General features: G+C 37.7%; 2 protein-coding genes and 1 long non-coding RNA gene across 5 annotated transcripts in view; 2 read left to right on the top strand and 1 right to left on the bottom strand.

The window, feature by feature from the left end:
• The first annotated feature begins 36 nt into the window (after window positions 1-36).
• Window positions 37-15,327, top strand: adamts8a (ADAM metallopeptidase with thrombospondin type 1 motif, 8a). Its single transcript, XM_051895429.1, has 9 exons — window positions 37-1,377; window positions 3,469-3,708; window positions 4,660-4,792; window positions 5,509-5,676; window positions 8,262-8,560; window positions 10,331-10,517; window positions 10,661-10,833; window positions 11,347-11,522; window positions 12,890-15,327. The coding sequence occupies exons 1-9, from the start codon at window positions 502-504 to the stop codon at window positions 13,623-13,625; spliced, it is 2,988 nt and encodes a 995-aa protein (XP_051751389.1). The 5' UTR covers window positions 37-501; the 3' UTR covers window positions 13,626-15,327.
• A 588-nt stretch (window positions 15,328-15,915) lies between these two features.
• The window catches only part of zbtb44 (zinc finger and BTB domain containing 44), a 17,476-nt gene continuing 7,986 nt past the window's right edge, over window positions 15,916-25,405 (top strand). The window contains exons 1-3 of one of the 3 annotated variants that reach the window (XM_051894519.1): window positions 15,916-16,238; window positions 18,938-20,051; window positions 20,905-20,989. In XM_051894519.1, coding sequence (XP_051750479.1) covers window positions 18,965-20,051; window positions 20,905-20,989 — 1,172 coding nt within the window. In that variant the 5' untranslated portion in view covers window positions 15,916-16,238; window positions 18,938-18,964. Of the gene's footprint in view, window positions 16,239-18,933; window positions 20,052-20,904; window positions 20,990-25,405 lie in introns of all 3 variants that reach the window. The other 2 variants (XM_051894520.1, XM_051894518.1) reach the window with 2 other exon arrangements.
• The window catches only part of LOC127513051 (uncharacterized), a 27,088-nt gene continuing 22,678 nt past the window's right edge, over window positions 20,996-25,405 (bottom strand). The window contains exon 3 of the long non-coding RNA XR_007930312.1: window positions 20,996-21,427. This is a non-coding gene — a long non-coding RNA (uncharacterized LOC127513051). The remainder of the gene's footprint in view (window positions 21,428-25,405) is intronic.

Genomic DNA, 25,405 nt, shown 5'->3' with positions numbered 1-25,405 from the left:
TGTATTCAGGATTTAACTAAATCAATTCCACAGATAGAGAGACAAGCTCAGGATTTCAAACTGATGTGCACTCCAAAACGTATTTGGGAACTTTAAAATCATTTTGATTTAAGGTTCACCTAGCCAGGATATTCAGATGTCACCTTGCTGCGTTTCTTCCAAGTTTTTCACTCGTTTAACACGCTCTCTAGCATCTACATGGTTGACACTCAACACATACTTTGAGAGTCCTGCAGCATTCCAGCCGGCTGTTATAATAATAGCTGTAAGACTCGCAGTAGTGAAAAGGGGGCGTGCCGGTAGCCCCATTGGATCAAACTGAGTTTTTTTTTTTTTTTTTTTTTTTTTCTTGCTCTGGCGCACGAGGGGGAGGAGAGAGAATGAATATCAAAAATAAACCGCGTACGCTGTAGAAGCCCAAGACAGTATAAATACCAGCAACGCGAACATTCTTCGCTTATACAGTTAGCCGGATGAGTATTTTCTTACAAGACTGTTTTTATGAACTCTCGAGACTTAATTTTAATTCTTATTAAGTCAATATTAATATTAGGGTTTTCTTTTAATTTTCATAGGATTTTCATTATCTTCATCTGCATCTTTGTTTTAAAATATTTTACAACATACAGTTTGAATATTTTCGAATTCATTATTAAAATGGGATCCACAATAGTTTGTTATGTACTTTTCTTAGTAAATCTTATGTCTCAGTTTGCTCTGGGTGAGCTAAACGAGGAAGAGGAGACTGTGCCAATAAACCTTGCATTCAGAAGAGGTGTTTTTTGGAGGAATGAAGAGAGACAGCGTTTTAAGATAAATGCATTTGGCCAACTTTTTGTGCTTGACCTGACGCCGGACAGCAAGTTCGTGTCTCCAGCATTAAGCGTCCAGCGCATTAAAGCAAAGGATCTCCCCGCGATTATGGACGCCTCCAGGGGCGGAGGTGCTCTCAGGGATGTCACCCAGTACGGAGACAGCGGTGCGGACCTCAGAGACTGTTTCTACACAGGAACGGTCAACTCCGAAAAGGAATCTGTAGTTGCTGTCAGTTTATGTCACGGCATCCAGGGTACTTTCATAACGCAAGGGGACGAGTACTTTATTCAGCCTAAAGCAAGTGTCAAGACCACCGGGAAATCTTTTACGCAGGTGCACGTAGTTAAAAGGCGAGTCTTTTCCAACATCCGGAGAGCCTCAAATATGGTCTTTGATCAAATGAAAGTGGACCGTTTTGTGAAAGAGAGCAACCTGAACTCTAGAGAAGATGAAGACGGCAAAATGAGACGCGCAAAAAGATTTGTGTCAGCTGCGAGATACATCGAGACACTGGTAGTGGCCGACGCTTCCATGACACGTTTCTATGGAGACGAGATAAAGGTTAGTCAACTGTCTTTAGATAAGAAGCAAATTGCAAATTCAAAATTTTTAATTTACAAATTTAGTCGTTTTATTAATATTATTTATGCATAAACAACTTTCCAGTCATCTAATTCAGTCTGAACATAATGTTGCTACAGTTCGATTGAAGACCTTTAGTCCAAGAGGGCTGGCTCTCTCTCTCTCTCACACACACACACACACACACACACACTATATATATATATATATATATATATATATATATATATATACACACACACACATACATATATTCGTATTTTTGTGTTTTACAAGCTAATATCTTTAAATAATACCCCTATTTTTGTCCTTATAATGCGGACAACCGTGACTGCAATATTTATAGTAGGCATATTTATGGAATATTTGTAGAAATGTTTTAACTGTAACTTATTTGCACCCGCCTTTGATACGGTAGGCTACCTAAATATAGCCATTCATTTCACAGAGACCCGTTAAGTCTCCTCCATACGTTTTCCAGGTGACATTATATGACATGATCTCCGTCTGAGCATGCGCAGGACGCGCGAGAAAAGTGTGCATTAACCGAACTCACCATTTTCGGTCAATATAAGCCTACAGTGTTGTAGGGAGCAAGGATCCTGGAGTGAAGAACGGGCTTTTTAAAAGTCGAGGCATGGTTTCTCAAGCGAAAAGGAGGGAATTTGTATAATTTTGGCAGCAGCAAGGGATGTGTTTTGGAAAGTAAAAGCGTCAAGTGTTTTCCATGGTCGCTTGCAGCGGGGTTTCTCTCATTGACAGAAAATCCAGAGTGGAGTTAGATTGGAGTTTCAGAACGCTTTAAGCTAAATCTGTCTGCACGTTGCATAGAGGTGGAGCCAGACAAAGCCAAGATCAACCCATGACGTCCAGAGAGGTGGAACTGGACATCATTTGGCTCTTCAGTGAGCACCACTTGCGTTGGTTGGAGAAATGCGAACCATGATGGAAGTGGCGTAGCGTAAACTGCTGCAACTCCGTGACCCCCCTCGGTAGAGATGGCGTTCCCGTCCGAAACGTCGCTGCTTGATGGCGTCTTTTGGAGCGATTTTGTAAAAAGAAATAGGCAGACTAATTTCATGTTTCTCCGAGATGCAAGTTTCTGGATAATAATTACTTAGAACTATATGAAAAACACATTTTGTTGACACTGTTACCCTCAAGGTCTGTATTGAAGTAAACACTGGAAGAAGGGAATATGTGTTTATCCCTTTAGCTGATGTGCCACTAGCTAAATATGAGTGCACTCAAAACAGCTGTCATGTGTGCTGTTTTATATTATCAAGTATTTTAGGGCAAAACTATCATTCAGGGACACATTTCCATTGCAGTCTATATTCTTATGCTGCATTCACAAGTCGATTGAAGTATCATAGAAAAGGTTTTAATAAAAACTAAAACGAAGTAGCTCTTAATGTTTGGTCTATGGTTTACATATGAAAAGTAACATAAATCAGGCAAACCACTAAAACTTTTGGTTTAAGGGTGACTGGGGTTGGTTATAGAGAGTGTAACAAAATATGAAACTTGTCTGAATCAGTGTGGGAGCAACAAAAAAAAAAAAAAAAAAAAAGAAGAGGGGGGTGAAAGGACCGTCTGGAAAAGAAGGACAGCCAGGAGTTGTTTTTGACCCATTTTATTGATAGAAAGAAGAACAAATGTTTAAATATTTTAGTCCCACAAGCCTTCAAATTTGGGCTACCCCTTTACTTTCTCCCCCAAAATGTAGTGTCAAGTTTAATGAAGAAAATACTTATTTTGTCTTTACTGAGTCTACTATGATGTGTGTGGCATTTGCATTAATTCAAATGATTGAGATAAGGCATGTGAATATGCCTAACATGGAAACTTATGCCTGTTTTTAAAAATTTTGTCAAGGTGTAGTCTCTGTCCTAGAGTATAAGACTGAATACAGTCAATCAGACAACATCCTGTTTTAATGCCAAAGAAATGTTATTGCTACTATATAACCAGGGCTGTATTTTTAGTATCTTTGAGATTTATGCAGTGTACCCACAGACCATTTTGGTTTTATTACTAATTTTATATTCTCTCTCTTAATTTCTACAGCACTATCTCCTGGCAGTGATGTCCATGGCAGCACAGATCTATGCACATCCCAGTCTGAAAAATGCTGTTAGTCTGGTGGTAGTAAAGATGGTGGTTGTTGAGGATGAGGAGGTGGGACCTGAGCTTTCAAGCAATGGCGGTGTTGCCCTGCGTAACTTCTGCATGTGGCAACAACTTTTCAACCCAGGCAGCCAGAGAGATCCTGAACACTATGACACTGCCATTCTGTTCACTAGAAAGGTGAGAAACACAAACCATTTTTTTTCCCCAGAACAAAATAATCAAAATTTGAGTGAAACACCAACATTAATTGAGATTGCATCATCTCATGCACCATGTAAGTAACCTACATTGGTTGCAATAAAAAAAAAGTATGACACAGCTAGACATTCAATAGCAGATTTACTTTTAATATTAGAAATATGTCGGTTAATTAATTTTTCCATAAGGAAAGATGGGAAATGTTTCTCCCAACCTTTCCAGTCCACACATTTTACAGCTTTTGATTAACTCACTTGGCTACCACTTTTCTAAAACAAGACATAATTTCATTGAGGCAATGACAGGGTCATGATCACAATGCTCAGTCGGGGACCCCTTTGTCCAGTCTTGGAGACAGAAAACATGAGATTGTAGCACTGCCAAATCCAGAGGGTTAGCACCACATAAAGTAGATGAAGAAAGAAAATTTGGCTGGACATCCAGCTGAGAGCAACACAACAGAACTCATGGAGGTCTCAGTCCTGCTGTGGCTAGATGGAGAAACAGGTGGTTTTTATTTAGTGGAGGAGGTCTGTGTGTCTCTGGTCGTCTCACATGGCTTCACTGAGACGTCTTCCACAGTCAAGGTTATCCCTGTCTGGACAGGGAAGTGCTGGACAGACTATTGGTCTGCCTGTGCTGTGTGGTCCAGCTATCTCACAGTTAATTTTCCCCTCTTGTTTTTTCTCTAGTACGCAGTCTGCCTTGTATTTGCTTCATTTTACGATGGAAACACTGACAAATATGTTTTGCTGGCAAGAGCCTGCTTAGGGAAAAAAGGGCTGTCTGGAACTAATGGAGCGATGGCTGGATATCAGTGTCTCAGATGTGTCCCCCTCTCCTCTCCTCTCCTCTCCTCTTGCTTCTCTTTTTTGTCTCACATCTCTCTTTCTCATATGCCCACTTGTCACTCTCTCTTTTTGACCTCAGGATATTTGTGGATATAAGGATTGTGACACTCTGGGTGTAGCTGATGTTGGCACTATGTGTGACCCCAAAAGAAGCTGCTCAGTTATAGAGGACAACGGCCTTCAGGCAGCGTTTACTGTGTCACATGAACTCGGTATGTTCACACACATGACCAGACTCTATGTCCATAGTTGGACATTTCACCCTAACTGACTGTCTGGACAAGAGCATGTGTTCCAGACTTAGTCATTAATTCATGTAAACCAGCTGTTTTCAGCAGCTAAAGGACACTGAGAGCTTTGTGTGATTTTTAGGGTCAATCAATTTCAAATTTTAATCAAATTTTAATTCTGATTAAAGTCAATATTTGGTTATAGAATGCAGAATCACATGTCAGTATTTTAGGAGACAAAATTAAGATAATTCAAAGACATTACATTATGGTAGTAGACCGGTAAATTATTGCATATACTTACTTACATATTGTAGTGGCTTTAGAAGTCACTATATTGCCAATTTCAATATCACTGAGTTGTCAGTCTGTCCGAGGACAAGTTCTTGTATGCCATCTGTGCTGTTTTCTTCAATCATATTCTCAGGAGTAAGCTTAAACAACCCGTACAGAATATGCACACACAAATAGGTGTACAAAATACAGGTAAATTGCAGGAGTAGCTGCAGTATTGTTGTCTTTTTGAATGTTTGGTTGTAAGTGACACTCTCTGGAAAGTCAAAAACTTTGCAGCAGTTATAAACATCGATGAAAGCTATAAAGAGCTCAGTCACATGAAGGAGCTTAGCAATGTGAACTACAGTGAAGTTATACTGACTGTACAGGTTCATCTTTCTGTTTTTCTCTCCTTTTGTCAGGTCATGTACTCAGCATGCCACATGATGATTCTAAAAATTGTGAGAAATGGTTTGGACATCTCAATGGACATCATATGATGGCTCCTTTCTTCATTCATCTCAACAAAACTCTTCCCTGGTCTCCATGTAGTGCACTATACATCACAGAGTTTTTCGACAATGGCCACGGTATGATCCTTTTCTTTTTGTCAGGATACTGTTTTAATCATTTCCCTTCTTTAAAAGTTTTATGTCAGTGAAAAAGAACTCCCAGGAAAGCAGTACCATTTGTTTTTCTCTTGTCTTTCTGAGTGTACCTTTTATTAACAGCTGGTTTTCTCTCAGTTATCATTAGGTTTTCAGTTTTTGTTTGGTTTTGGCCTTAGAACATAATGGTGCATATTTCCCAGAGACCCAGATAAAAAACGATAATAACATTCAATAAAGTTTTTCAGACATTTGGCTTGAATTGTAAATCTGTCATTCTAAAGTTAATGGAAACATGTCACAGAGAATCTACTGTATAATTTTGATCTTAATGTGTGGTGAAAAATCTCTATAATGTAGATGCCTGTGTTTTATGAATTTACTTTCTTTCAATGTTTTGCACGTTTCTTGTTTAAATGCCTCTTCTATCTGAACTTACTCCCTAACCACTAATAATGGGCTGGTGGGACCACACTGTGTAATTTTGCTGAGAGTGTCAAAACTAACAGTCTTTGCAGAGCAAGCTCACTCTCACTCACTTCATCTGCTCATGTATTGTATGAATATATACACTACTGTTCAAATGTTTGGGATCAGTACACCTGATTTTTAGTGTATCTTATGCTCACCAAGGCTGTATTTATTTGGTCAAAAATACAGTAAATATAAAAATATATATAGTTAATATAAAAACAGTAAAGTAATGAAATATTGGTACAATATTAAAAACAGTTTTAATATATTTTAAAATGTATTTTTTTTCTTGTAATAGCAAAGCTGAATTTTCAACAGCCATTACTCCAGTGTTACGTTCACTTGATCTATGATGAAATCATTCTAATATGCTGATTTAATAATACTCAAGAAACATTAGTTAGTTCACCCAAAAATGTAATTTCTGTCATTAATTACTCACCCTGATGTCGTTTTCACACCCGTAAGACCTTCGTTCATCTTCGGAACACAAATCAAGATATTTTTGATGAAATCCGAGAGGTTTTTTATCTCCCATAAAAAGCAACGTAATTACCATCATTCAAGTTCCAGAAAAGTAAAAACATTGTTAAAATAGTCAACGTGACTGCAGAGGTTCAACCTTAATGTTATAAAGCGACGAGAATACTTTTTTGCGCAAAAACAAAACAAAAATGACGACTTTATTCAACAATATCTTCTCTCCTCTGTCTTTCTGCTACGCTGTTTGCATTCAGCGCTTCCAGGTTCTACGTCAGAACGCCGGCTCATTATTGGCCGGCCCCTGTGTCACCATCACACGCATGCGCCGGCCAATACTGACATAGAACCTGGAAGCGCTGGACATAAACAGCATTTAGTTGAAGTAGAAAACTATTATATATTTACTGTCACTTTTGATCAGTTTAATATGTCCTTGCTGAATAAAAGTATCACTTTCAAAAACAATCTGACCAAACTTTTGAATGTTAGTGTGTACAGTATATATGTTTTTCCTGTCTATGAAGCTTGTGAAGTTTTGATATAACTTCATCAAGTGAAAAATATTTCAAAAGGGACTGCTTTAGGTTTCTGAAAGGACACCGCCGAGGGGGATCTGTCCAGACTGCCTATTAGGGATACCTGGTGTTAACTGTGGTTCAAATAAAATAGAACAATTCACAATAAAGATGAGCTCAGATAAGAAAAAGTGACAGCTCAGGAAATACGGTTGACATATTTTCTCCAGTTGTTGATTTATCTCCGTCGATATCTCAGTCTACACTCTCTCGTTCCCGCTCTTCCATTGACTCATCTTCAGTGACTCACACATTCCAGGTTTAACAACTGTTTTCCCCTCACAGAAACAGTATGCGTAGCCAAGCACATGCCGTCTTTACCGGTCCGACTGTTGCCACAGGTAGACTATGAACTGATACGACTTCAAGGCTGTTATTTTCCATTGTTGTTATACCTGTATCCGTTTTGACAAAAGCCTTTCATTACTAAGCATTCATAACATTCATTTAGGTGTGCAAAGCTGTATTGAAACTTGTCCAAATTCTTAATACTTAAGAAATTAAGGTGTCCTCAATACTTTAAGCCTAATTAGATTTCACAGTATCAATCTTGGAAAAACACAAAGGGAGTCGAGGAGTCTGCACAATTGTTTCAAGGTGTTATACTGTCTCCATATCTTTATCCATATGGATAAAACTACGTTTATGAAGGACTCAGGGTAGACATTCCTTACAGTAAAATTATACTTTCTTTTGTTACTGATTTTTGTTCTAGAGTGAGCTAACTCCAAAATAATAGGTTATATAATGGAAATCTCCAGATGGGAGACTATTATGTCTTACGCACATTGGGATTAGAGGAGGTACAGTGAGATCTCTCTGCTATGAAAATAGTCCCCTCAAGCTAACGTGCACACCTGTTTTAGACACGCTGAATGTAAGAGAATGTTTTATTTGAAGTAAACACGCAGTCAATGGCAACAGGCTTCAGGAAAACAGTCCAAACCACCTCATAAGCATCATTACATGAGCTAGCAATTAAAGCAGTCTCTACAAACATACAGCTGAATAAGACCCTGCATGTGTTTTCCTCAGGTGACTGTTTGCTGGATCCACCAGAGAAGGCCATCCCTTTACCCACTGAGCTCCCCGGCCATAAGTTTGGTCTACACCGTCAGTGCCAGCAGGCGTTCGGGGACAAATACACCCAATGTCCCAATGCTCCTGAAGATCAGGCATGTGCACAGCTGTGGTGTCAAGAGGAAGGAAAGGTACAGTGCACCACCCGGAATGGAAGCCTCCCCTGGGCCGATGGTACTCCCTGTGGGGAGGACAGGCGATGTCGTGAGGGACTGTGTGTGTCGAGTGCACTGGAAGAGGCGGGAGAGAAGAAGGTATGCATGGCCAGGATGTGTATGTGTGTCATCCGGTTTTATCACGCTTCACCTGTCAGCACGTATGCATCTAAAGTAAAAAAAAAAAAAATGACTGGAAACACCTCTGTACAGATTTACGGGCACCACTATTAAAAATATCTGACAGTATATCTGACGCCTTGCTTATGGGCCCTTGTGCTTCACCCTACTCTCCCTTAAGAACTGTAAACATTTGCACATACTGTCCTAATTTTCTCTTCTGTCTCTTTTAGATTATTCAAAACTTTTACGTATTTCCCTTCCTTTGACATCAAAGATGACACATTCTTTTCACCATACTGTTTACATGTTTGAAAAAGTCTTAGAGTCAGACTGTTCTTTTTTTTTTTTCCACCTTCAGAAAAAAAAACGTATTCCTCCTTTTGGATCCCAACCAGGCCCTGTCTCTGAGCAGCTTAAAATAATCAATCTACTTTAAATCCAGCTTCTAAATGCCAGAGAGAGAGTTTATATAGAGGGAGCCTTTAAAAAGCTCAATTATTTTTTAGCCTTCCATTTAAGAAGCAGTTGCAATGTATTCAGCAAAGCCTCTTAAAAAGTGTGATTATATTTGGTGTAGTGTGTTTAAAAAAAACCAAGCTTGTGATCCCAGACGGCCTGGCTGTGAGAAGGCATCCCTCAGCCAACTCATAAAAAACCCTGACAGAAATGCAGTGTGGTATGCTCACATTCCGTCAGCACTACGCTTACTGGAAGTGATGTTTAGGAGCACTTTGCAAGGCTACGTACATCAGGGGTCAGCATGAGCACTGTGATTGAATCAGATAATACACTGAAACCATTATTTATTAGCTAAAATGATTAGTTATCAAGACATTTGAAGTTTATAAATGTATATACAGAATAAAAATTGTGATTTTTTTTTTTACAGTATATAAAATAAAAAAATATACTTATAAATATATACTGGTAATAATAATTGTTCCCTTTTGAATGGGAACTCGCACTGCGTCCGAAGACACATTGGCGTTCCCCAATGTGTCTTTGGACGCAGTGTCTCGTTCCCCTTCTCAGAGAACCATGGTTACATGCGTAACCTGAGACGTTCTCTTTCGAATGGGAATGAGACACTGCGTACGAAGACACATTAGGGAACGCCAATGTGTCTTCAGACGCAGTGTCTCGTTCCCCTTCTCAGGGAACCATGGTTACATGCGTAACCTGAGACGCTTTCTACTATTTATAGTAAGGTTTTTTCCGTTTTTTTTTTTTTCTTCAATTTCTTCAAAAAGAATTTTTTGAGAAATTAATACTTTTATTCAGCAAGGATGCATTAAATTGATCAAAAGTGACAGTAAAGGCATTTATAATGTTACAAAAGATTTCTGTTTCAAATAAATGCTGTTCTTTTGAACATTTTATGCATCAAATAATCCTGAAAAAATGCATCATGATTTCCACAAAAATATTATGCAGCGCAGCTGTTTTCAACATTGATAATAATAAGCATCTTGTTTCTTGTGCATCAAAGCAGCATATTAGAATGATAATGATTTATGAATGATCACATGACACTGAAAGTGGTGTAAAGGCTGCTGAAAATGGGATAAAATACATTTTAAAATGTAAACAGAAAACATTTATTTTAAATTGTTTTGATATATTTTACAGTGTTACTGTTTTTACTGTATTTCTTGTTTTTGTTTTTTACTGTATTTGGATTATTTTCTGCTTGGTGCTACATATTACAGTGAAATGTATATCTAACAGCCTCTATTTGTCTTCCAGGTGCCAGTCAATGGTGGGTGGGGAGAGTGGGGCCCTTGGGGGCCATGTTCACGGACATGTGGTGGGGGTGTGGAGTTTTCTCACCGAGAGTGCACTGCTCCAGTGCCACAGAATGGGGGATCATACTGTGTGGGACAGAGGGTCAAATACCAGTCCTGCAATACTCAGACTTGCCCAGAGGACCATGGTAACATTTTATAAATAAACCTCCATACACACTTTGTGTAGCATAGGTCACATGAATGAAGTCAAGAGGTCAATAAACGCTTCACTTGTTATGATCACATTATTCTTAGTGGTACACCAGTGACTTTTATTTTTTATTCACAGGGAAAAGCTTCAGAGAGGAGCAGTGTGAGAAGCATAACAGTGACCGTTACTTGGACATTCAAGGGAACATAAAGCAGTGGATCCCCAAATATTCTGGTGTCTCTCCACGAGACCGCTGCAAACTTGTCTGCCGAGCCAAAGGGAGCAATGAATTCAAAGTTTTTGAAGCCAAGGTGCACATCCGTTGAAAACGTTTTCTTTATAATCTAATCTGATCAGTGACAATCTAATGACAATACGTGAAAGAAATTTTAGTCTCTTCTGTGTATCTGCCTGCTCTGCTCTAAAGCTTTACTAAGATGTCAGATGATCTCTTTCTTAGACTTCCCTCTTGCCACTGGCCCATTGATATCTTTACACTCCCACTAAACTCTCATGCATGAAATATTTTCCCTGTTGTAAAATGTGAAACCTGAGCCCCCGTATCCTACAGTCCAGCTACTTGCTTAAGCTCTTGAGTGCACCTCTGTAACTGATATTTCAGATACAGCTGAAATGTAGTTGGTTTTTGCGTCATCAGCCCAAAGTTTTGGCCATTCCGCTTTACGTGGAATAGCCATTATGTGAGAACAGAATACACTGGAGCACTTAGGCTGCCACTGCAATATAAATGCACATTATTTCTTTAAACATTTGTTTAGTGTTTCTGTCTATTCTAATGCTGATCTTTCATATGTTCTGGGCAGGTTGTGGATGGCACCACCTGCGGGCCAGACACCACATCTATCTGTGTTCAGGGCCAGTGCATCAAAGCCGGTTGTGACCAGGTGATAGGCTCAAATGAAAAGCTGGATAAGTGTGGTATCTGTGGAGGCGACGGTACGACCTGTAGGAAAATAAGTGGCTCACTAAACAAAGCTACGTAAGTAAAAAAAGCATTATTAAAATGTTAGAAAACTAATATAAACTCTGGGAAAGGAGTAAGTTGCTGATATAACTAAGCATATTTAGTTTTTGATAAGGATGCACTGATATTAATATTCTGTTCAAAAATAATTCATAAAATTCTACACTATTTTGTCTAAATAAATGAAAAGTAAAGCACTAAAATCGGTGCTTTTAAATGCTACAAGTGAATTTAGGCATCACACCATTATAATGTACAGTATGAAAAATGGACATTCATTTTAAAATTTGCTAAAAATTTTATTAGATTTTTAAAAGATGAACTTTAAGTGAGCATAAAAGAAATCAAAGGTAGTCTAAATGTAAAAGTAGGGGAAATGAGCATGTACAATTAAGTATCCAATATGAGTCAATATATACCGATAAATTCAAAAGTCTATGCTCCAAAAGGGGGTCTTCTTAGCGATACAATAGAAGAATCATTTTGTGGTCCCCAAAGAACCTTTCAGTGAAGAGTTCTAGAACCATTTTTGTCTTAGTGTAAGGTTGTGTAGTAGTCCCAAACCGCGGGATGCAGACATAACAAACAAAGTCTTTAATGAACACGGAGAATAACACTGGAGAACACTTAGGAGAATATAGCAAACTACACGTGTAAATTAAGCACAAGAACCAACAACTGAACTGAACATAACAGGCAGTATAAATAGAAGGCGAACATAATGACAGAAAGGTGAAAATCATACGTAACCATAGGAACAAATGACAATATAATCAGTAACCAAGGAAACCAAAACTAAACATAGCAGGGAAACAGGAACTAAAGGAAACAAAACAGAATATCAATATAATAGTCCATAACCATGACACTTAAGGCCCGTTCACACCAAGGATGATAACTATAAAGATGACGATAAAGATGTAGTTCTAAAAGTTATTCTCAATATTAAAGAAGCTATAACAATAATGGCACAGGAGAAACAATATCATTGGAATCACAATTATTTTATCCAGCTGATGAACGATAAAAAACATTGACAGCCAATTAGAATCTATCCTGCTGTAACAAGCTCAAGCATGTAAAGTAACGTCTGCTGGTGTGGACGCTAATATAGTTATCTTTATATTATCGTTCTTGGTGTGAACGGGCCTTTAGTGTGAAGAACATTTTAATAATCTAAAGAACCTGTTTCCATTATAAAGAACCTTTTGTGCAGTGTGAAGGTTTCATGGATGTTAGAATTTTTTCATGAAACCATAGATGCCAATAAAGAGCCTTTATTTTTTAAGAGTGTAATGTCAGCCAGTAACCAATATAGTACTGATATAGCATGCATATCACCCTAGTTCATGACATACTGTTTGCTTATAATATCTCCACAGTATTGGCTACATTGATATTGTTACCATCCCGGCTGGGGCTACTAATATTGACATAAAGCAACGCAGCCATCGAGGCATCGCACACGACGGTAACTACTTGGCGGTAAAGGGGGAAGGTGGAACCTACATCCTGAATGGAAATTTCTCAGTGTCTATGGCAGAGCAGGATATCCCAGTGCCTGGTGCCATGCTTCGCTACAGTGGCTCTTCCACCACCTTGGAGCGACTCCTCAGCTTTCACACACTTCGGGAGCCCATCACTGTCCAGCTGCTGTCCACTGCTGGGGACACCTCACCGCCTAGGATCAAGTATACTTTCTTTTTGCCCAGGGATGTGCCTTTTAGCAAACCTGGCACAGAAAGCAGGATTTCGGCACATGTTATCTTGCCTTTTGGTGGAGCTGACTGGGTCTTGGGTGAGTGGTCTGAGTGCTCCAAGAGCTGTGGTGCTGGATGGTCCAGGAGAAGCGTGGAGTGTAGAGATGGGCAGGGATCCCTGTCTTACCTCTGCGATGCCGACCTGCGACCGGCAGACATCCGGCCCTGTGGGGATCTGCCCTGTCCCATGTGGCAAATGGGGCCATGGTCAGCATGCTCACGGACTTGCGGACCCGGAGAGCGCCACCGTGCCGTGGTCTGCGTGGACTACACGGGCAAGGTTCTAGGGCATGAGAAGTGCAACCCAGATAAGAGGCCAGAGGTAGTTGTAGGGGAATGTTTTTACCAGGACTGCTAAAGCTGACATTGTGTCCAGTTTTAGAGAATGAGGAGGTGGTGGGATCTGTTGTGTCTGTAGTGACTGAGAAAGCCCTACCAAGCTTCAGAAGCAATCAAAGGAGCTCTTAGGCATAACAAGGGCATTTGTTATGAATTATTACCTATATCATGGTTTAATCTAATTCTCTGTCTTATTTTGTTTAATTTTAACCACAAAGGTAACCTCCCACGGAGATCTACCTCAGTCAATACAAGCTTCATAATGTTCACAGTTGTTTAGAGAGGAGTCCTTTGGAAAACACCAAAACCTTTGAAAAACCTGCTGAAATTCTGTTCAAACATCTGTCAGATACCTCCACAATGCAGTACAGTTAAATGAGTCCAAATTTAATGATATATCTGAAGGTGGTTACATAAATTATTCAAGTCAGAGCATCCACCTTCCTAAAAAAAAAAGTCTAGAACGGACCTCATAGATACTAGACGAATTGATTTCACACATTTATTTTAATTGCCAGCTTTGTAGCATTGAGTCTGTTTCATCTACTACTTTTAATACTGGTATTACCCTTGAAGGCTTTCAGATTTTTCATATTACAACACTGGAAGAAACAGTATTTGGAAGTACAGTCCTTTACTGGCCACACAATAGCTGTATTTGAACAACATACAAAGAGAAGAGCTGTTGGAATAGATACAAATGTGCTAATTTTACATGTTACATGGTTACGACTGTTAATTTGGATGAATGATTTTAGTTTATAATGAAGAATCAAAGTGGAATTGCCTTCTCTCACACACAGTTGTCTACAGCCATTAGGCAACAAGCTACCCTGGTCTGACAGCAACAGTGTAAAGACTGCAAAGTGTGCCTTAAATTAATTACTTTTTCTATTAGCATCCACTGGTGCACATTACTTAAAAGGGATCATATTATATAACCAATACTGGCATATGTGTCTTTACAGGAGAAAATAATTTATTGCTAAATGTTCATTTAGAACTGGATAATTACTGTATATTATTGGACACACATGTGCCCACAAGATAATTGCAATGGTTACTAAAACACAAAAAAAAAAAGAAAATTCATTTCCTATGAAAGACACATTGAGATTGCATGCATCTTTGCAATCTATAATATGTTTATTGACACTGTATAAATACATTTAAAAATCCATCACCCTCACACCCATCATAAAAAAAATCTGAATGTTGTCAGTAAATATATATATATTTCTTAATGTAATGAGACAACTATAGGTCAAGAGTTTGTTTTAATGCAGTAGTACTGAGCAGACAGGCCTGATATTTCTGAAATTTTCCCTTTAGCCAGAAGAACACTGATATTTTTCAATAAGTGCAAGAGCTGTTTCGCATGTGGTGAAATGAGATTAGATTTGATATGTAGTTGCAAAATTACCTAGCCTATGATTTAACGGAATAGGACATGTAAAGAAAAAAATGAGAGAAAAGATTTGCATTCCATTTGAGTCAAAAGTATGCAAGTTTTTGAATGGTGCATATTTGAAACTAAAGCATTCTATCCCTTCAGTGAAGGTCTGCACAATGCTATTGTTATAGCTTCCTTTTACAAGCTATTTATTTTTTTCTACCTTTAACACCTAATGTTTTTTTCCTTGATGCTGCTGTCTGTCTTATACATGATTGATGTATGAATTTAAATCAATTAAATATGTCTACAATAAAATTGTTCTTGATTCATTTGTAAGGCTTCCATGCATCGAAGAGAGGATTATCTCATAAAGAATTATTAATTTTACACATTCATTTTTCAAATCATTCATAAAATATTTCAGCAATGAACAAAAAAAGCTATATGCATACAATACAGAATATATGGATGAAAAGTTGTATGTCCAGACTAATGAAAGGCTGGGAACTAAGATAAAACCTCAAGAGCATCAATGAAAACACAGAGGAGATGCAAATGTAGTAAAACAGAAGGACTCTGTATTAGAGACTTGTGCGCGTGTCTGGCATTTCAGTAGGTTTTGTCAGGGAGGAAGGTAAGTTTTCTACTTTAATCAAATCTTATTTTATTAAGAACAGATTAGTACCTTGTCACAAGTAACAAAAACAACAGTCACGTGTTGATTCTAAGTTATTTTGTTATCTCAAAAAAAGGACAGAAGAGCTTTCCACAACCAGAAACATATAATACTGTAGTCTGAAACAAAACTCTTAAATACTCTACAGATGGTCTACAAAAATGAAAATCATGCTTTTATTTTGTGTTATTGCGTCATCACAGCGCTTTTGAGGTCATCGCTAAAAAAAATGAAAGGTCAGTCGCACAAGCCCTTGTGAAAAGCATTCTGGGATACAGTATGTAAACATCAGCCCCAAACCTATCAGAGGAGATACCAATGCATTTTATACATAATGCAACTTTGAGCAGGCTTCTTTTTTATGATTTTGCCTTTTAATACAAACGGGGCGCACTCGACTTCGTGATTTATCGGGATGTAACTATGCTTTCAACAAGCGACAGTACTTCTGTGCAAGTGTCAGAATGCTAGCGGCTAAGTAGTTAGCTCGCTGCTGGATCATTCATGCGCTCATAGTTGTATCACATTTCAACGGATTCGTCCAGTCTTCTTTTCTACCGGTGAGCTGCACAGACATTCATCCAACTCGAGTAATGTTTTGTACACTGTGTTGACACTGACGACACTGTTTTAGTCATCGTCTGAGATTAGCGAGCTAGCCAATGAATGCTGCAGGTTAGCTGGACGTTGTTTTTTGACTCTGTGAACGGTAAAACACGTTACTGTTCTTCTTGAGTATATTTTCTGCAAAAGTTTCTGGTAATGTCACATTGTTAACTCTTGGGTTTTTCATATATAGACCGTAACCCTACTCTCTAATTTACTTTACACACCGCACAATAGCAGGCCACATCCAACCTGTCAAAATACGCGGCTTTGGGAGATCAGGAATTCAGTGTGCATCAAATGCTCTAATCTAAACCTTTGATATCGGTGTTGAGAATGATATTGTCACGGCTGCAACAGAATGAATGCTTGCGATTTAATACACAAACAAAAGCAACTCGTGTGTAAAGCCACGCCCCTTTAACGTTCCTCTACGAGGAGTTTGACAGCCATCAACAAGATGTCATTTTGCAACGTCCTTTCCATTCATTACTTATGAATTATGTCTGTAATTCTGCATTCTGATAATGACTAAGTGTATCTGTTTTTGCTACATTTTCCCTGAACTAAAATATTTTACATGGATAATCCACGGATAAATTAACTTTTAATTATTAAACATTTCGAAACTGATATCTTTATATTTGTTTTTGGGAAGCCAAAATAAAAATGGTCTCACATTCACCCTCATGCTTTCCCAAACCATTATGACTCATATGACTCATTTTCTTCTGGGGAACACATACATATTAACTGAAGAAAGAATATTAGTGCAAGGGATCCCTTCTTAACAGTAGCTTTTTTTTTTTTTCATGTATACAATTAGATACTGTGTATATTATAGGGAATTCTAATAAATAATAATAAAAATAATTAGTCATAATTCAGTGTTTTCCATTCAATAACTAATCTGTCCCTCCACAGTTTCACAATGAACCGAAAATATTAAACTTCTCATAATAACATAAGGTCTTTAACGTTGTGTTTTGCGCCATTGCTTTGGCAATGAAATGGACTTCCATTACTTTCTTTGTTGACTGTACATCTTTTTTTACTCATTTCTTTATGATAATGTTAGACATATCTTTAAAATAAACTGATTTCATGGATTCTAATTTTTACTGTTAAGTTACCATGTTATCTTGAACATTGTTAGAAGATATATTTTGTAAAATCTCTTCTGTTCTTCAAGTTTGTTCACGGCCCCCCAATAACTCTTGGGGGTTCCTAGATTACACTTTAAAAAACCCTGGCTTAGAGCACTGACACCTTAAAAAGTGGTGGTCGAGTTTTTATCAGTATTTCAACCGTGACGTCCAGTTGCTGCTGGAGCAGTAAATCAGAAACGTGCAGAGGCAAAGAGGTTTTATGGCTATTTTATAGCTCTACGCTTTCATTTGTCCCAAAAATCTTGTAAAGTCTCTGTCACTGTGGAATGTAGCTTACCATTCTAAGAACTCAAAGTAGTATCTTTCTAAGAATTAAGTGAATTTCTCGGATGTTCCTTAGCTTACTTCATCTCCTTGTTTGATTAGACACTGCAATTGTAAATGTTTAACAGTGTGAGTCAAGGACCAAAGATGATCTCTAAACCGAGACAGACTCATTTGGACATCTGTATAGTTTAGACATATCTGCCATCACTCTGTTAGCTGACAGCTAGATCCAAGCAATTCTAAACCAATTTTCTGCAGATGTTTATTTGGGCTTGGAAAAGTTACAAAATCAGGATTCTTCAGCTCTGAATCATTCTAAGTATGTGCTTGTGCTTTGTGTCATAAGGATCACTGGAATTGAAAAAGTGCGGAAGGGGTAAAGCCTCGTGTCTTCTGTCTGTATATCTAGCTCAGCAATGAGGAAGAATATTCCTTGCCAGTGACATAAGTGAGATTGATGAACTAGGACTTTTTTGGGGTTTTTGTCCACATTTTTATTATTATTATTTTTATTTATTTGTTGGCAGTAACATTGGTCCAAGAGGGCCAGAATAATAATGTAAATAATTGTACTTTTTAAGCTTATATATTTTCAGTGAATCAACTTTAGCACAAATGTATTCTATAATGATGCAGTATGTATTTAACATTTATTTAAATGATATTAAATATGATATTAAATTATAATTTATAAGTAGGCTGTGTGTTCATGGTATTTGGAGTTCTCATGTTTTTAATGATACTAATGTTTAACGATTAACCTATTAATTGATTGTTATAGGGATAATTCATCTAAAAATGAAAAATCTGTCATGATTTACTCACTCTCATGTCGTTCCAAATCTGTATGACATTCTTTCTTCTCTGGAACATGAAATATATTTTGAGAAATGTCTAAGTGGTTTTTTTTTCTTCCATGCAATAGAAGTCAGTGGTCACCAAAACATTTTGGTCATCATTCTTCAAAATATCTACTTTTATGTTTCACAAAAAAAGCAAGTCATGCAGGTTTGAAATGACATTTTGGTGAGTAAATGACGACAGCTTTTTGGTTTTAATTTTTGGAGTGAGTATTCTTTTAACTTTACTGACGGTCAGTATGTATATTCCTGCAAACTTACATCCCTACTTCAAAAACCTGTTGTAGCTTGCATATAAATGTACTTGCTTCTGTTAGCCATTTTGTGGGACTAATGTATCTTATTCTTTCCAGGCAGCCCAGACTCCTCGTCCTACTGTGAAGGATGGGTGTGAAAACCTTCACTCACAACTCCCCCAGCCACAGCCAGGAGCTTTTGGATAAGCTCAACACCCTGCGCAGTGAGGGCCACTTCTGTGACGTCACCATTCGAGTACAAGGCCAGCTGTTCTCGGCTCACAAGGTAGTGCTAGCCTGCTGTAGTGACTTCCTTCGAGCGAAGCTGTCTGGGAAGCCGGCTGAAGAAGACACTGTAATTGTAGGCGAAGATAACAAGCATGTGCTGGATCTTCAACACGTGACAGTCGCTGGTTTCACTCCTCTTCTGGAATATGCCTACACATCCACCCTGTCCATTAGTACGGAGAATATCATTGACGTACTCGCGGCAGCTAGCTACATGCAGATGTTTGCAGTAGCTAACACTTGCTCTGAGTTCATGAAGTCCAGCATTCTGTGGAACTCGGCATCCTCGGGAGCAGGAGGTCCTGGTAGCACCCAGCCCCCAGGTTTACACAGGCCCCAAGAGCCCCCTGAAGGCCATGCGAGCTGCACCCTTGCCCCTGTAGATGCCCTCTCACCGTCTCCAGTCTCATCCGAATGCAGCGTACCAGAGCGGCCCATCCCTGTGTGCCGTGAATCTAGGCGCAAGCGCAAAGGCTTTGCAAGCCCGCAACCAGCATCCTCTACCTCTCCACAAGTCCCCAACCCCTCTCCCTCCTCTTCTTCCTTCCCAGAGAGTTCAGCGCAGGCTCTGGAACCATCTCTGGCCTTCTCCTGGACATACCCCTTTGGTGTGGACCGGCGGTTTACGCCAGAGAAGTCAAAACTACCTGAAGGTCTCCTGGAACCATCCGGAGCGTCGGGGCAGGACTCTAGTGGACGGGCACTGGTGGAGTATCTCGCCTGCGAGGGCCCACGCAGCCTGGGTGTAGGGGGTGCGGCAGGGGTAGAGGAGGAGGAAGAAGAGGATGTGCAGGTGAAGGTAGAGAGGCTAAGTGACGAAGAAGTGCATGAAGAGGCTTCTCAGCCGGTCAGTGCTCCACACAGTTCTCTGAGTGACCAGCAGACGGTTCCTGGGAATGAACATACCCAAGAAGATCTACTCATCAGCCCCCAATCCTCATCCATTGGTAAGACTCCTTCCTATTTGTTTTTGTTTGTTTTTATTGATATTATTAATTAATGATATTTGTTTAAAAAAAAAAAAAAAAAAAAAAAAAAAGCTTTTACTTTGAAAATTACACTACTGTTCAAAAGGTTCGGGAAAGTAAGAGTTCTTTTTGAAAGAAATTAATATTTTTATTGAGCAAGGATACATTAAATTGATCAAAGTGGCAGTAAAGACATTTATAACATTACAAAAGATTTCTATTTTAAATAAATGCGGTTCTTTTGAACTTTCTATTCATCACAGAATCCTGAAAAATGCAACTGTTTTCAACATTGATAATAATATAAAATGTTTCTTGAGCACCAAATCAGCATATTAGAATGATTTCTGAAGGATCATGTGACACTGAAGACTGGAGTAATGGCTGCTGAAAATTCAGATTTGCCATCACAGGAATAAATAAAGTTATTTTAAAATGTAATAATATTTCACAATATTACTGTTTACTGGGTTTTGATCAAATAAATGCAGCTTTGGTGAGCATAAGATACTTCTTTCAAAAAAAATTAAGAAATAGTACCAACCCTATACTTTTGAACGGTAGTGTATATTTTAAACACTTGAAAATTATTAAGATGTGTACACTTACATATGGAAAAATGTTTTTTTTTCTTGATGATTACACATGACGGTTAAGCCATTTAATTGAAAATGTCATATCTACCTCAAATTTATCAGAGTGTTTCTCTTTGATTATTTCATGCACTTTTGAGAACTACTGAGGCAGTGTCTGTTTATAAAAACAACAACAAAATATTAAGACAGTTTTACTGGATATGAGGTTCAAAAACAACATTCTGCTCTCTCTTCAGGCTCCATGGATGAGGGGGTGACGGAGGGTCTCCAGTCCATGCAGGGCACTCCAAACACTACTGGTCACATGGAGGAGGATGAGAGGTAAGACTCCTTTGGGTGTCTGTGTTGTTTTTACAGAGTGTCCTTTTACGGCGTCTCACTTTTATGATTGAACTAAAGGGCCCCTCTGAGGAGGGACATAATTTTTTAGACTTCTCATCATCGTCTTTTCTCATGTATACTTATTTATAAGCAGTTGAGGCTTCTGTGATATTGTAGTGGCTATTAGGATGAAGATTTCTTGCCAAGAGGCCAGAGAAGCTAGTTGGCAGGGTTTCTGGAAACTTCTTGGACCTGAATTTGCCTTTTGGAATATTGGAAGAGTAGGGAAATGGTATGATGCAAAACAAATGGGATAGAAAAAAAAGAACACTGCTGTCCATCTCAGGAGTGGAGTCTGCTTTTATATGACAACTTGATATGCCTGACTAAATGTGTTATATGTTAGCCTTAAACCTTTGTGGGGTGATCTTTGTGGATCTGTAGACAGAGGAAATTGTAGCAGTAGCATGAATACAAATAATAGAAAATACTCAATTCACAGTGTGACACTTTCTTTATATCCCCACCCAAATTTACATGTATTCCTTTCAAGGGGTCATGAAATGGAAAATCAAAATGTTCCTGATATTTACACATAAGAGATTACTCTACAATAAAAACATACTACGATTACCATTCTGAAACTGACTGTTGCAATCATTTGTGTTGGCTTGGTTGATTTTCTTCTGACTCGGGCTCAAACATATACGGCTCTGTTACGGCACTGGCCATCTTGAGCATCACACATACTGTGAGGGAGGACATAGATACGGTGCGACAAAGTTCACCAATCACAGCAGTGGGCATTTACTTGTATTTCTGAAAGAGGTAACCCCCCTTGAAACAGTGTGAAGAGAGTGAATGTGAAAATGAGGATGAATGAATGATTTTTAATAAATAATTGAACTTTTTTTGTTCAAAAAATCCAGAAACATAATATAAGGGATTTGAAAATGCATTTTATGACCCCTTTAACAGATTTTAAAATTTAGGTCTTATAAAAACAAACAGGACACTTGTAAATTGATCTGTTGCACTAATGGTAAGATTAGAGAAGATAGTGACATTACACGTACACTACCATTCAAAAATTTTCTCTTATGTTCACCAAGGCTGTAATTTATTTGATCATAAATACAGTAAAAAACTGTAACTGTGAAATATTATTCCAATTTAAAATAAATGTTTTCGATTTAATATATTTTCAAATGTAATTTATTAATTTTCAGCATCATTACTTTAAAAACAGAAAAATACAATCAGTAAAAAACATAGATAAACTGTAAAAATACAGTAATTTCTTATCCTATAATTAGTTTATTGCTGTAATTCTACAGAAAATCTCCTTATAATCCTATAAAATCTTTTACTTTTAACTTACATTAATCTCTCATCACCTCTAAAACGCACTGTAAAAAACAAAAACAAAACAAACAAAAAAAACGGTAGCTGTGCTTGCCAGAAATTTACCATACAAAATATGGTAGCAACATTTTAAGCTTTACAGATTTAACTTAAAATCACAGTAAAAAAAACTTATTTCATTTACTGATATATTGTTAATTTACCAACCAAATGAACTACTAACATCTGTTTTTTTTAATACACTGACAACCACCAACAACAAATAGTGATGAGAAAATCACATGATGACTCAAAGCTCATCACAAGCTTCTCCACAAGCTGAGAAAGTGTGTACTTATAGAAGGTGCACAGTGTCATTCAGACACTAAACGCCATCATGGTAACATACATGATGTTAAAAAATAAACTAGTATTTATACGGTGTTAGAACTGTCAACCTATTTCATTTGAATTCAATGAAAATGATTATTTCTTAACATAAAACAGCAAACTGTATGTGTAATAGTGAAATAACCAAAACATAACTATGTCTATGGAAGCGGCAATAATAATCTGTTCCATTATACAACGTGTTATATTAATATCAGATAGATATTATGTAAGCAACTGTAAAGTTTACCCTGTTATTCTCCCAGTTCACGGGACACTTACATTCATGTATTTCGAGAGAAGTGGATGAATTCACATGTTGTAAATCCAACAGATCCGAGTCTCTGAACTGCGGCACAAACAAACATGGTGGCGCCCATCATGCATTCAGTTCAACTAACGTGATCATTATAAAGGTGTTTAAACAACAAAAACATTCACTTACACATATTTGACAATCGGAATATCAGATATTTCATGACATCGTCAACAAGTTTGTGAATATTTTGAATAAAAAAGGAAAAATGACAAAAGCAATCCATCAGTCATGCAGTGCTGTTGCTGCTCTGGTGTCACGTGACAAGCAGTGACATGTCGCCATGTAAATAATAATATGATTATTGTTTTCCCTTGATTTTACAGCCAGGCAGCAAAGATGCCTGTAAATTACTGTTTTTCTATAGTCTGTTGCCTTAAATTTATTTACAGTTTAGTACTGTTAAATTACGGTTAACTCTGTTTTTTCTTTTTCATTTTACACCTTTAACCCTTTTAACCCCACAACAAAATCCTCAGTGTTTAATGAACACTTATATGTGTGCACACTACAGAGTGTTAGAGTATCAGTGCAGCAGTGCTTAAGTTAATTAGGTAATTAGGTAATTAGGTGATTAAGTAAGGATTGACCATTACTGATGAATACCTGCTGTTAACAAGTACAATCATTGAGAAACAAAAACAGGAAAATAAAAGCCTTAAAATCAGACATTAACACTTTCGCACATAAGTTTAAAATATTCTGGCCTTTATAACGATCGCGTTAGTTGAGCCATATGCGCGATGGGCGCCGCCATGTTAGTGTGTGCCACACAGAGAATCGGATCTGTTGGATTTACAACACATGAATTCATCCACTTCTCCCGAAATACATTAAAGTAAGTGAGTCGGTGAACTGGGGAAGAATAGAGTAAACTTTAAAGTTACTTTCACAATGTGTATCTGATATGAATAAAACGTGTCGTCTAATTATAATGGAAAGGGTTGTTATTTCCGCTTCTATATACATCATTGTGTATTATACAAACTCTAAATATATTGTTTTGTTAGTACTCATGTATATTTAAATGTCTGAAACCTAAAATAAACATTATTTGTTTGAAAACACTGCATATTTGTGATATATGAAAAGCGCTGCGCACGTCCGTCTCTGGTTTAGTGCCAGCCAAAGCGCGTAAGCACATTTGAATTTGGCAGTTGATCACGTGAGGCGCTGAACGTTCTAATCACACCAGTGTGATCGTACGCGTCAAAGGGTGAAATCTCTCAAGATCTGATTAAGCAACTCCACAAACCGCATTACCAGCTTAATTTATTACTAACCAAACTGACTTTATTGCTGTCAGACGTCTACAGAAGTTCTTATTGAGAATTAGCAGAGGTTTAGATGTTTTGGTTCATTTGATGTTACCATTGTGGTGATCAGTGTTTGCTGTAGTTGGGCTTTTGACCCTTGACTTTTAACATTAGCTTTTCTTTGGCTGTTGTGACTGTATTTTTGAGACACATTTGTTCTGATAATAACATAAACATGATGTAAAGCATGATTCACTAATTTTGTCACATGTTTCTTAACAAAAGTGTTATATTAATACACCTTAATTTTATGTTGCTACCACCACTGTGATACTACAGCAAAAGATAAAGCAGTGTTTGAGCAACCAGTTATGAAAGACTTTTAAACTCATTCACAAAAAAAACAAACTTTGAACTACTGTGCCATTTAGACACACACAGACATCAAGAATCAGCATATAAATCTCAACAATGGTGACAATCAACAAAATAGATAAACAGATTAGCTCTGAACATCACAAAACAAGCTACTAAATATAACATAACAAAAGCAAAAAGTAGGAATTAAATGATGCCGCTGAGTTATTTTCTCTTATTCATGCTGCACTGCATGCTGGGAGTCATGAATGAGTCTTGTAGTATGCTGGTACCCAGCATGCATTGCGGTATAAAGCTTTTTGGCTTCATGGCTTGTCACCATTGTTGAGATTCTTATGCTGATTTCTGATGTCTGTGTGTGTCTGAATGATACAGATGTTCAAAACCTTTTGAGTACAAACTGTTTTTAAAATGCTTCATATTATCTGATTGTCATGACACTGATGTATTTCATGCTGCAGAATGGCAGGGATATCATAATCAAAAATATAATACATCACCCATAAAATTATAGATTAGAAAGACATCAGTGTACCAGGCCGTTAGATGACTTCAACCATTAATAAACAGCTAATGTCATCTGATCACGTTTTCTTTCTTTCTTTTTTTTTTTTTTTTTTTTTTATAACACATGTACCTTAAACACACAGTTACAACAGACAAAGAAAAACTGATCAAGAGTCAAGAGCCCAACCAAAGCAAACACTGACCACCACAATGGTAACATCAAAT

The sequence above is a fragment of the Ctenopharyngodon idella genome, chromosome 5 (assembly GCF_019924925.1).
Source record: "Ctenopharyngodon idella isolate HZGC_01 chromosome 5, HZGC01, whole genome shotgun sequence".
NCBI classification, from domain to species: Eukaryota; Metazoa; Chordata; class Actinopteri; order Cypriniformes; family Xenocyprididae; genus Ctenopharyngodon; species Ctenopharyngodon idella.
This window is presented reverse-complemented; position numbering and strand designations above follow the sequence as displayed.

What these genes read in the sequence shown, in the direction of transcription:
- adamts8a (XM_051895429.1), top strand. Translation starts at nt 502, where the DNA reads ATGAACTCTCGAGACTTAATTTTAATTCTTATTAAGTCAATATTAATA. An exon ending in GACTTGCCCAGAGGACCATG is followed by an intron (nt 10,518 to 10,660) that starts GTAACATTTTAT and finishes TTTTATTCACAG; the next exon opens with GGAAAAGCTTCAGAGAGGAG. An exon ending in TCAAAGTTTTTGAAGCCAAG is followed by an intron (nt 10,834 to 11,346) that starts GTGCACATCCGT and finishes TGTTCTGGGCAG; the next exon opens with GTTGTGGATGGCACCACCTG.